The sequence below is a fragment of the Pantherophis guttatus genome, chromosome 2 (genome assembly GCF_059756535.1).
Source record: "Pantherophis guttatus breed Tessera chromosome 2, ASM5975653v1, whole genome shotgun sequence".
Lineage (NCBI taxonomy): Eukaryota > Metazoa > Chordata > Lepidosauria > Squamata > Colubridae > Pantherophis > Pantherophis guttatus.
In genome coordinates, this window is record NC_142064.1 from 269,023,973 (window position 1) to 269,036,579 (window position 12,607).

A 12,607-nucleotide genomic window follows, 5' to 3' on the forward strand; every position below is an offset into this window, starting at 1 on the left:
TACATTTTAGAAGTTAAATTAGCAAACCAGATATTCTCCATTCTTTCATGTGCCCATTTCTGTTTCTTGATTAAACTTTCTTAGGGAATAGGCTGATAACTTGCTTAGGAACCAAATGATAAATTGTACATTTTGTTCTATTATTTCCAGCTCATTTCTTTAACTTACATGTAAGTGCTCTGAATTTTTACTTCTACCTTAAGGCACCTTCCAACTGTTTTATGTCATCTGCAAATTTGATGAGCATTTCATCCTCTTCTCTACCTGTTCTGTGCTCCCCCCACCCCCCACGCGCATGTGCGGCAGAGACCCGAAAACCAGCTGGCTGGCGGGAAGCGTGTGCGCATGCACAGTGGGGCGGAGCTGGAGCAATGGCTTGCGTGCCTGCAGAGAGGGCTCTGTGTGCCACCTGTGGCACACCTGCCATAGGTTCGCCATCACAGGTATAGGATCTCCTACTTGAGCAGGGGGCTGGACAGGAAGACCTCCAAGGTCCCTTCCTGTTCCTGTTCTGTTCCTGTTCCTGTTCCTGTTCCTGTTCCTATTCTATTCTATTCTATTCTATTCTATTCTATTCTATTCTATTCTACTCTACTCTACTCTACTCTACTCTACTCTACTCTACTCTACTCTACTCTACTCTACTCTGTGATATATGGTCACAGCACCCTGCAAACAGTTGTAAATATGGGCAGGTTGCCAAGTGTCTTAATTGCATGTGTCACTTTAAGGGTGGTGCGATAATCCAAAGTGCAAGAACAGGTTATATAAGTCACTTTTTTCTGAGTCTGTCGTTTTTTCAGCCAATAAATGAACAGTTGTAACTTGAGGACTATCTGTATTCATTGGAAGGTTCTCCAGTATCACATTTTAATGAGCAAAAAACTTCCTATCCTGGGGAGATTCGTAAGACAGATAGAATAGATAGATAGAATTCTTTATTGGCCAAGTGTGATTGGACACACAAGGAATTTGTCTTGGTGCATACGCTCTCGGTGTACATAAAAGAAAAGATACATTTGTCAATGTCTTTAGGATCAGTTCAGGATGGAGTGGGGTGATGTGGGGATTTATTTCTGCACATTTGAAACTTGTCCTCTTTGGAATAATTCTTTCTGCCTTTTTTTTTTAATTGAAACAACTAACAAAAATTAAAATATGCACACACAGAGGCACTGAATTGACCAAAAGATAAGAAATAAATGCAACCGAAAACCAAAGCTAATACTTAACAGATAAATGGATACCCTTTTAAGATATAAAAACATCTATTTGTGACTATCTAAAGCAGTGGTCCCCAACCCCCGGTCCGCGGACCGGTGCTGGGCCGTGGAGTACCTGGCACCGGGCCGCGCAGCGGCCGGGGGACATGAACGCTGCAGCGCAAAGGCTCCTGGGCCGTGCGCAATGGGCCGTGTGCAAAAGCTCCTGGGCCGTGCCCCCACCCCTGCGCGCGCTCAGCAGGCCGCGGCGATAAAAAGGTTGGTGACCACTGATCTAAAGGATAAAATATAAATACAAAAATTTTAAACACGCATAGTCAATATTTTTAGCCAAAAGATATTTCTATATTCAAAGGTTATTTACTTATTAGAAAAAAATGTTAATATAACTAAAAATTCTGAATAAACAGATATAGAGATGTTCAAAACTCTTTACTGTTGCATTCATTCAGCTGTGGCAATTTCCCAACCTTCTAAATATTGCCAATTCCATCCACCACCCTTTAAAACCTGAAGCCTTTGATTTCCAAACTTTTGTGATAACATATCTAACAATAACAGACACTTTGCACCAATGTTTAAGTTAGGGAAAATAAAATATAAACCAAATAGTTGGATTAATTACAGAAAACTGTAGAATTCCCCCCCCCCCAATTTAGAATAACACAGTTGGAAGGGACCTTCTGGAAGTCTTCTAGTCCAACCTTCTGCTTAGGCAGGAAACCCTACACCACTTCAGACAAATGGTTATCCAACATCTTCTTTAAAACTTCCACTGTTGGAGCATTTACAACTTCTGCAGGCAAGTTGTTCCACTGATTAATTGTTCTAACTGTCAGGGAATTTCTCCTTAGTTCTAAGTTGCTTCTCTCCTTAATTAGTTTCCACCCATTGCTTCTTGTTCTACCCTATTTGGGAGAATAGTTTGACTCCCTTTTCTTTGTGGCAGCCCCTGAGATATTGGAAGACTGCTATCCTGTCTCCCCTAGTCCTTCTTTTCATTAAACTAGACATACCCAGTTCCTGCAACCGTTCTTCATATGTTTTATCCTCCGGTCCCCTAATCATCTTTGTTGCTCTTCTCTGCACTCTTTTTAGAGTCTCCACATCTTTTTTACATCATGGCGACCAAAATTGAATGCAGTATTTCAAGTGTGGCCTTACCAAGGCATTATAAAGTGGTATTAACATTTTAAAAATTTAACATTTCCAAGGCTGTCTAGATCCTAGACAATGTATCTTAATAAGCAATAATTTTCTGAATCAATTAAATTTAAACTCCCGAATTAAAAAGGAATTCTGTTCCAGGAAATGTCTTAAGCAAATGATCAAGTTTAAATCCTGAATCACCTTCCCAAACTATTTTTTTTTTTTTGAAGTTTTGAAGAAACCCTGCCTGAGTGATGTTGGAATGTATACAATACTGATAACATTCTTTTAATTTCAAATTACTGTAAGTAGACTATCTACAGTTCGTCAAATCTTGTATGGAATCTCTGATAATTGTTCTCTAGTTTCGGTTACTTCCAGATATTTTCATATGTTCACAATGAAGTTTCTCATATTTTCTTAATTATACGTGTCAGTTGAGTTTGTCTGGGCAGAATGTCAATCATCCAGCTCATTGTTGTCCCAAAGGCAAATTTTTCCTTGAAGACCTTTCGCTTCTCATCCAAGAAGCTTCTTCAGTTCTGACCAAATGGTGGACGATGGAAGGATTTATATTCCTTGCAGTCATCTGGTCGTTAGCGCTCTTTCTGAGAGTTACTGATGCCACTTGGAGGTTTATCTGTGCCCTCAGGGTCACCTGAATAGTTCAAATCAGTATGGAAAGGACTATGATAGACTATGTTGTCAACTGAGTTACCTCTCATACTAAGAACATTGATAAGGTCTCTCTCCGGTATGAGTTCTTTGATGGCTCTTCAGATTCCCTGCTTGCCTAAAACACTTCCCGCACTGTGAACATTCGTACGGTTTTTCTCCGGTGTGAATCATCTGATGCCTCTTCAAGTTAATTCCCGTGCTGAAGCACTTCCCGCACTGTGAACATTCGTAGGGTTTCTCTCCGGTGTGAAATCTTTGGTGGGTCTTCAGATATCCTGACTGACTGAAGTATTTATCGCAGTGAGAACATTTGTAAGGTTTCTCTCCGGTGTGAAACCTTTGGTGGGTCTTCAGGTATCCCGCCTGCCTGAAATATTTTCCGCACTGAGAACATTTGTAAGGTTTTTCTCCGGTATGAAATCTTTGGTGGGTCTTCAGACATCCGGCCTGGCTGAAGCACTTCCCGCACTGAAAACATTTGTACGGCTTTTCTCCGGTGTGACTTCTCTGGTGTAATTTCAGGTTTCTCCTTGTACTTAAGCGTTTCCCACACTGAGAGCATTCGTACTGTCTATTTTCTGTCGGACACGTTGGAATTCTCCTCAGCGAGTCTGCGTGAGTCACGTTTTCCTCATATTCGGAAGACTGGCGAGGTTCTTCATTCCGAGAGTAACTTTCTTTCCCACGTTCAAAGAATGAGTGCATTTTCTCACTTATTTTGGTTTTCTCCGGCAGTCTAGTTGAGGAATTAGGCTGGAGGTTTTCTTCTGAATTGGGACGTTCTTCATAATCCTCACTGGAATGGATCACGTCACGTTCTACTCTATAGCGGCACCTTCTACCGTATTTGGAGAACACGGGCATTTCTTCCTTAGTGGACTTTCTGGTATTTTGGATAAGGGATTCTAAACATTCGTTCTTTCCCTTCTCTCTTTCTGTTCTCTCCTGATTTTCAGACTTGGCTCCTTCCCCCTGGATTTCTGCAATCTCTTCCTTATTCCTGTAGCTTATCTGTGGAGTTATTCTGTATTTTTCTTCCAAGGCATTTTGTCCATAATATGAATTCTCTTCATTTACCTCACACTCTCTTACATCATCTGCAGAGAAACAAAGAGGCATTTTAACCAGTCCTCATTCCTTTATCTTTTCTTTCAGTGTCTCCTACAACATCCATGAGCTCGGGTAGCATAACGGTTAAAGTGCAGGATAGGTAGGCCTCAGCCTACGACCCTAATTGAGCCCAACAGTTCTGTTGCTGAGTGAAACATTGGTTGAGTGAGTTTTGCCCCATTTTATGACCTTCCTTGCTGCAGTTGTTAAGTGAATCACTGCAGTCAGGGGTGGGCTTCAGATCCTTTAGCAACAGGTTCGCTGCCCCGTTGCTGAGTGGGCGTGGCCATGGTGGCCTAGTCGGCCGCCTACATCACGGCGGGGGATGGGGCATTTTTCACCCTCCCCAGGCTCCGGAGGCTTTCCTTGAGCCTCCAGGAGGGCAAAAACAGCTTCCCCTGGGGTCCAGAGGCCCTCCGGAGGCCAGAAACAGGCCCATTTCCAGACTTCCGGAATCTTTGGTAGGTCCATTTTTTGCCCTCCCAGACTCTCCGCGCAGTCCCTGCACTTACCTGGAATGATGAACAGGCTGCATGGAGACTACTGGGAGGGGAGGGGCGGAGTGGGCGTGGTCAGCCAGGGGTGGCATTTGGGGCAGTGGTGGGTTGCCCCCGGTTCGCACCGGTTCTATAAAACCGGTAATAAAACCAGCGGGAGGCCCCGCCCATTGACCCTGACGTCATGAAAACGCCTCTGCACATGCGCAGAAGCGCGCAACCCCATTGCGAACCGGTAGTAAAAGTAAGTAGAACCCGCCCCTGATTTGGGGGTTTGCTGAACCCCGGCGATCCTTGGCTAGAGGATCGCCCGAACCCTGCTGAACCCCCAGGAGCCCACCCCTGACTGCAGTCGTTAAGTTAGTAACACAATTGTTAAGTGAATCTGCCTCCCTCATAAAGTTTGTTTATCAGAAGGTCGCCAAAGGTAATCACATGACCATGAGACCCTTTCAACTGTCATAAATACAAGTCAGATGCCAAGCTTCCAAATTCTGATCGCACGACTATGGGGATGTTACAATGTGGGGGGGAAAGGGTCCTCAGTCAATCCTGACGGGGTTCAAGATCGACTTGGCCTTCCGCATCCTTCCGAGGTCTGTAAAATGAGGAGCCAGATTGTTGGGGGCAATATGGAAATAATGCTTCTACCTGGTACAGCACCCAAAGAATGCTGCAAAGAATAAAAATCCAGATAATAAAGGCTAGAAACCTTACCATGGCATTCCAAAGGTGTATTTCGGGCAGCCCTCAGCTTAGAACCATTCTCTTGGTGACCATTTAAAGTTACAAAGTCACTAAACAAAGCGACTTACAACTGTCCTCGACACTCACCACCATCTCACAGTCACACAATCAAAATTCGGATGCTTGGCAAGTTGTGTTTACAAGGGTTGCAGCATCCTTGGGTCATGTGATCGTCGTTTGCAACCTTCCCAGCTGACAAGCAAAGTCAACAGGGAAGCCAGATTCTTTTTTCTTCTTCTTCTTTTTATTTGATTTATATGCCGCCCTTCTCCGGAGACTCAGGGCGGCTTACAATGCGTTAAGCAATAGCCTTCATACTTTTGTATATTTATACAAAGTCAGCTTATTGCCCCCATAATCTGGGTCCTCATTTTACCTACCTTAGAAAGGATGGAAGGCTGAGTCAACCTTGAGCCTGGTGAGATTTGAACTTGCAGTAGTTGCAGGCAGCAGATGTAAGTGGACGTTAATAACAGTGCTTTAGTCTGCTGAGCCACCAGATTCATTTAACAAATGTATCATTCACTTAACAGCTGCAGTAATTCGCTTTCCAACAGCGGCAAAAAAACGATTGTAAAATCCGGCATGACTCGCTTAACAACCGCATTGCTTCGAAACAGAAATTCTGATCCCGATTGTGGTCGTACGTTGAGGACTTCCTGTATTACAATAAAGACTGACCTTCGTGGGCCCTTCAGGATCAGGAGGGGCAGCTTAAACCTGACTATAAGAAGAGGCAGGAGGGAGGAGTAAGGAAGGGGTAACTTCACGAGTAATTGGAAATCAGCATTCTGACCTACGGTTGATGTAGCTTCTTTCTTAATGTTTGCTCAGCATTTGTTCCTTATTTCCGGGTAGTGCAGTGGTTAGAATGCAGTATGTTGTGGCTCCGTTACCTGAGCCTGTGTCATCGGCAGGAGAGGACTCCGAGAGTGAAGGAGAGGAGTTGGCAAGGCCTCCCTCTCCAGGACCCTCCTCTCTGGCAATGCCTTCGGTGTCCGCCGAAGGGCAAGAGATAGGGCCGGGGCCAAGCACGTCCACGCAGCCACAGGTGGACAGTGATGAGGGAAATGAGTCTTGGCTGGATCCTCGGCAGCGTCGCAGAGATAAGCACGCGCAACAGAAGAAAAGGCGTGCCAGAGATTAAGCTGAGTCACTGGACCACACCCCACAGGGTATAAAAGGGGGTGAGGTGGCCATTCAGACTCTGTGACGGACAAAACTAACTACTATCGAGTCACATTGCATCTTTGGAAACAACATTATCGGCCTTGGATTTATTTTACGAACTGGACAATTCCTGACTGTGTGTATTTTGTTTTATGAGTAAAGTTCTTGGCAAGCAGCTACTGGGTTGCTGCCAAGCTTCTTATCGGAAGAATTGGTTGTCTGCCAGTTTATTTAACCCCTGGCTGTCTGTTTGTGTGCATGTGTGAGACGGGGACAGAACACAGTATTGCAGGCTGACTCTGCCCACTGCCAGCAGTTCGATGCTGACTGGTTCAAAATTGACTCAGCCTTCCGTCCCTTCCGAGGTGGGTAAAATGAGGACTGTCGGGAGCAATAGGCCGACTCTGTAAACCGGTTAGAAGTGGTTATATAAGTTTAAGGCTAGTCAGTGCTATTGCTATTTCAGTTGCTAGGAATGGATTAAAACTGATTTCAAATGGATTCAAACTCAAACATCTTGCTTTGCCAGAGATGAGCATGGTAGATGTGAACTCTGAAAATCAGCTTTTCTTATTCTGCAGGTAGCCAATCACATTGGCTGATCTTTATACGTAGGACTTGAAGAACCTTCCTTACCCGAAAAATCTAGGTTTCCACCCTGCTCCTGGTCTGTTGGGAGGGCTGGCTCAGTCCCCGCTTTGTGGTCTGCAAAGAAAAGAAGAAAGGATTGAGGAATAATAACATAACAGTTATCTTATACCTGTTATCTTGTACATGTTTGACAAACTACATAAATAAATAAATAACACTGCCTCTCTTAGATCTACGAATGGAGAAGATTTGAGAACTGAATCCCCATGATGCGGGGTGGGGGATGGTGGGGAGAGGCAAGGGGAGGAAGGGGGGAGGGGGAGAGAGACAAGGTCCATCCCTTCTGATTTGCAGGGGCAGAAGAAAAGAAGGGTGGAAGGGTTTCATTTTTAGAGTTGCTTGTATAAGAGGAAAATCGTCAAAAGGCAAATCCTCATTCAGCATTTCCTCATTCAGCACTTTCATGAGAAGCAGAGTAGCTTCCAAGAAGAATGAGATCCCGGGATCCGCACCAAGCTCTTGATCTACAACTTGGCAACTTTGAGAAGTATAAACTTATTACTGTCTGCAGAACTCTGGGAGTTGAAGTCCACATATTTTAAAGCTGTCAAGTTTCTAACAAAGACGGAGCAAGCAGAAGGACAGAATTGAGGCATCCATTTTGATGCCCTGCAGGCTAAACTGCATTTACTCCAAATGCTTTTTTCTAGAAAGCTGACCCAAGTCATTTGATTCCACCAGCCTAAGTTATGTCACAAATGCAAAAAGACAAAAAGAAAAAGGGGAGAGGAGAGGAGAGGAGAGGAGAGGAGAGGAGAGGAGAGGAGAGGAGAGGAGAGGAAAAAAGGAAAGGAAAGGAAAGAAGGACAGGAAAGAAGGACAGGAAAGGAGAGGGGAGAGGGGAGAGGAGAGGAGAGGAGAGGAGAGGAGAGGAGAGGAAAGGAAAGGAAAGGAAAGGAAAGGAAAGGAAAGGAAAGGAAAGGAAAGGAAAGGAAAGGAAAGGAAAGGAAAGGAAAGGAAAGGAAAGGAAAGGAAAGGAATGGCTCTTTCAGAAGAATGTTACCTTTCTCTATCTCACCATTTTCTGTCTTCATAGCTTCCAGAGGTTTTTCCTCCACGTGTAAGAAATCCATCCGCTCTTCCTTTATGGAACCCTGAAAAAAAATGAGAATGCTGTAATTCAGAGTGAAAGGACTGATTTTATACACACATAAAATAAAAAATCTCAGCCGTTCTCTATTACACAAGCCCAATAACAATTAAGTTACATAACTGTGGTGGGGTCCAACCATGTCATCCTGAAGATATAAACAGTGATTTTTCTGCAGGCATTTTGAAAAATCTGCTTGGACTGGGGAAGGCTATAAATCAGTGTTTCTCAGCAGCTCTAAGAGGGGCATTCTGGGAGTTGAAGTCCACTGCTCTTAGAGCTGCTGAGAAACACTGATTTATAGCCTACCTACCCGAATCCAAGCATGGCTGACTGGGGAATTCTGGGAACTTAAAATTGCCAAGATTCAGAAACACTCCTAAAAATATTAGGAGTATAATATTTATCAGTAATGTGGGGTTTTGCACTGTGCTTCATAATTCCTAGATACGGCCAACTGAGGGAAAAGTAAAATTTATTTATTTATTTATTTATTTTTAAATTTGTATACCGCCCTTCTCCCTGAGGACTCAGGGCGGTGAACAGCCAAGTAAAAGCATCAACTACAAACATTAAAATACAATTTAAAAAGATGTATATAAATTTGGCCCCATGATTAAAAACAATAACAAACAATTAAAAACATTAAAAAAAGTGTTAGGCCAGCCCGGCTTGCTGGAAAAAGAAGGTTTTAAGGGCACGGCGGAAGGCACCGAGGTCTGAGAATCAAATAGTTGATTCTCACACCAGGAGAAGCTACATCTGATTTTTCCTCCCACAAGGAAGGAAGTAGGAACACAGCAACAGTCATAAGGGTGAAAAATAAGTCATTTTTTTCAGTGCCCTTGTAACTTCGAACGGTCACTAAACGAACTAAACGAACTGTTGTAAGCCGAGGACTACCTGTATATAGTATAAATGCAGTAAGCTGACAACTGAAAATGGGGCATGACTATACAGTAGCCACTTCCACAACATTCCATGATAGAAACCCTCCGAATTAATTCTTAAAACTTCACCTGCCATGACCCTGATCTGATCTGTTCCTGGCTCCGAAGGAAGTCCTCCACCAGGGCCACCGCCTGGGGACACGTGTCCGGCCTCCTGGCTTGGATCCAGCTCCGAAGGTCAGGTGGGAGGCTGGCCAGCAACTGCTCCAAGATCAGCAGCTCCAGGATCTGCTCCTTGGTGCGTCTCTCTGGCCTCAACCACTGGAGACACAGCTGGTGGAGCTGGCCGTAAAGCCTCCTGGGATCTCCCACCTCCTGGCAGCAGAACTGTCGAAAATGCCGGCGTTGCATCTCCGTCCTCAGGGCTTCTCCTCGCAAGATGGCAGCCTTGACCTTCCCATAATCCTCTTGGTCTTTGGCGTCCAGGGTCCGGAAGGCCTCTTCCACTCCTCCGCTCAGAGCTGGCCGGAGACAAGCCGTCCATTCTCCTTTGGGCCAGCGGCAAGCTGTGGCCACCTGCTCGAAGGAGGCCAGGAAGGCCTTGGGGTCTTCCCAGGGGGAAGCTTCTGACATCATCAGGGGGTTTCGTCCTCTTCTGGTCTTGAGGAACTCCTGCCACTGGGCCTCCCAGCACTGTTGTCTCGCTTTGCAAGATTCCCCTTTGTTCTCGCGTGATGCTCCCCATCCCGGCTGCTTGATCCTGCCTTCCGACGTAAGAGGGGTGGTGGCTTTTCCAGATCCTTCTGGTCCCACTTCCAATCTGGGCTCTATCAAAACGCCCTCCTTCATTGCTTTCATGCCCAAGGGAAGACTTCAGGGCAGACCTAAGAAAAAACAGAGTATGCACAGTTGTCCATTTGCAATTTCATGGGATTTTAGTCTCTCAGCCCAAGTAGTCATTGTATAGGTAGTCCTCATTTTACGACCGCACAATTGAGCCCAAAATTTATGTAGCTAAGTGAGAAATTTGCGAAGTGAGTTTTGCCCCCCCTGTTTTTGCGACTTTTATTCCCACATTTGTTAAGTGAATCACTGCAGTTGTTAAATTAGCCACAGGGTTGTTAAGTGAATCTGGTTTCCCCCTCGACTTGGCTTGTCACCAGGTCGTAAAAGGGGATCACATGTCCCTGGGACACTGCAACCGTCATAAACAAGAGTCAGTTGTCAAAAGTCTGACTGTACATCACATGACCACAGGGATGCCTGAAATGGTCATAAGAGTGAAAAACGGTCACGAGTCACGTTTTTCAGTGCTGTTGTGACTTCGGACGGTCACTAAGTGAACTGTTGTAAGTCGAGGGCCATCTCTAGTTCTAGGGGTGACAGTGTTAGACAGGCACCACAGAGATCCAGATTCTGATCCCTACTCGATCACTGAAGATCCCTTAAGAAACTTGGCACTCAGCTGGTTCATAAATACGAATTGCTGTGCATCTGAATTTTGATCAAATGATCATGGGGAGGCTACAAAAGTCATAGCTATGGAAAACGGTCATAAGTCACTTTTGTTGTAACTTTGGAACCGGTCACTAAACGAACTGTTGTAAGTCGAGGACTATCTGTCCTTTTTTTGGGGGGGGTTAAAAACAAAACTTTATTAAACATATAAAAGTAAAATACTATACCATTTATATACAAGATACATATATATTAATACAAATGACAATACATAAAAAGAAAAAGTGACTTTAGTCACACGTCCATTATCTTATTAACGGTGCATATTTGTTAATTATTATTATCGTACAAAATTTTCCATTTACTCTCATTTCTACAAGTTATCCAATCATACATACATACATAAAAGAGCCTTGGTGGTGCAGAGGACTAAAGTGCTGTTAAGTAGCACTTAGCTGCCAGCTGCCTGCAATTACTGCTAGTTCAAATCTCACCAGGCTCAAGGTTGACTCAGCCTTCCATCCTTCCAAGGTAGATAAAATGACGACCCGGTTTGTGGGGGCAATAAGCTGACTTTGTATAAAAAAGAACACCGCTTGGGGGGGGGTCCTGAAAGCCCTACTAAGCAGGTATATACAAAAGTAGGAAGGCTATTGCTTAACGCATTGTAAGCCACCCTGAGTCTCTGGAGAAGGGTTGCATATAAATCGAACCAATAAATATTTTATTTATTTATTTTAATTTTAATTTAATTTGTATACCGCCCTTCTCCCAAAAGGGACTCAGGGCGGTGAACAGCCAAAATTAAAATACATACAATACAAAAGTTAAGATAATTAAAAGAGATTAAATCAATTAAAAGAGATTAAATCAATAAAGAAATACCACCTATTCCACGCTATATAACATTTTGAGTCTACCTTATCCTTCATTTCAAACGTCAGTTTGTCCATTTCCAAAAAAATCCAAAAAAATCTATAATTGCACGGAAATGATGAACCATCTGTCCTTTTATTCCTTCCAGGAGGTCTCTCAACTTCCCGGCGTATAACTCAGGCCTCCCATCCAAGTCCAAACACACCTTGGTCCTGCTTAGCTTTCCAACAGAACCACCCAACCTCCACTCTTAACCCCGGAAAGACCCCAGGGACAACCTGGGCAGGATTGTAAATGCCCCCCCCCACCCCATCTCCCATATTGGGAGAGGAGATCAGAGAGGCTCCAGCCACTCCCGAACCCATCATCCCTGTAGGCGATCGGCCGTGGCTTATGGGCAAACCCGCCCCAAGTCTCCAACCCGAACCTGGCAGGGGATTGGAAAGCACCTGTCTGGTGCCCAGCAGTGGCCCGCGGGCACCGGGTCAAGAGGGCTCCGGGAAGCGCCTCCTTCTCCAGCCGCAGCGATGGAGAAGCCGGCTTGGCCCTCCGGACTGCCCGGCGGAGGTTCAGGGCTGGGCGGGGAGGACGATCGCCGGCCGCCTCGGCAGTCTCCTGCAAGGGGAAGGGCTGCGGGAGGCATCCGCTGCTCGGCTCCTCTCGGGCGGATCGCGACGCTTCGGTTCGCCCTTGTTTTCCTCGGGTTCCGGGGCTGGCCCGCCCCCTCCGCGCCGGCCCGTGGCGAACCGGAGGAGCCGAGGAAGAGCGGCCGGATGAGATCGAGTTTGGATCGGGCGATTCCCGCAGGTCGCTGGCGCCGCGCGTTGCACTCGGGAGTTGATTCCGTGTTCAATGGGAGGAGCAAAACCTCCCGTGTCCTTTAGATATGTAAAGAAGGGTATGCAAGAATATGGAGTATGTCTAGTCTAGTCTAATAAAAAGAAGGACTAGGGCAGTGGTAGGTTTCAATTTTTTTCACTACAGGTTCTGTGGGCGTGGCTTGGTGGGCGTGGCAGGGGAAGGATACTGTGAAATCTCCATTCCCGCCCCACTCCAGGGGAAGGTCAC

The 12,607-nt window shown here is 45.3% G+C and overlaps 1 protein-coding gene across 3 annotated transcripts; it reads right to left on the reverse strand.

Moving 5' to 3' along the window:
- Positions 1-924: 924 nt before the first annotated feature.
- On the reverse strand, positions 925-12,488 carry LOC148115855 (uncharacterized). 3 transcript variants are annotated; one of them, XM_087884270.1, is made up of 5 exons: positions 11,989-12,488; positions 9,335-10,089; positions 8,244-8,319; positions 7,211-7,279; positions 925-4,147 (listed from the first exon to the last, which is right to left on the reverse strand). In XM_087884270.1, the coding sequence occupies exons 2-5, from the start codon at positions 10,061-10,063 to the stop codon at positions 3,099-3,101; spliced, it is 1,923 nt and encodes a 640-aa protein (XP_087740396.1). In that variant the 5' UTR covers positions 10,064-10,089; positions 11,989-12,488; the 3' UTR covers positions 925-3,098. The 3 variants fall into 3 exon arrangements, with proteins under 3 accessions (XP_087740396.1, XP_087740394.1, XP_087740395.1); XM_087884268.1 differs by having other exon boundaries at positions 8,229-8,319; XM_087884269.1 differs by lacking the exon at positions 11,989-12,488 and having other exon boundaries at positions 8,229-8,319; positions 9,335-10,881.
- Between the last annotated feature and the right edge of the window lie 119 nt (positions 12,489-12,607).

Excerpts from the sequence above, each read along its gene's own strand:
- LOC148115855 (XM_087884268.1), bottom strand. The coding sequence starts at position 10,063 with ATGAAAGCAATGAAGGAGGGCGTTTTGATAGAGCCCAGATTGGAAGTG. Across the intron at positions 8,320-9,334 it reads TCAGATCAGGGTCATGGCAG|GGTTCCATAAAGGAAGAGCG; the intron begins GTGAAGTTTTAA and ends ATTTTTTTTCAG. Across the intron at positions 4,148-7,210 it reads TGGAAACCTAGATTTTTCGG|ATGATGTAAGAGAGTGTGAG; the intron begins GTAAGGAAGGTT and ends GTTTCTCTGCAG.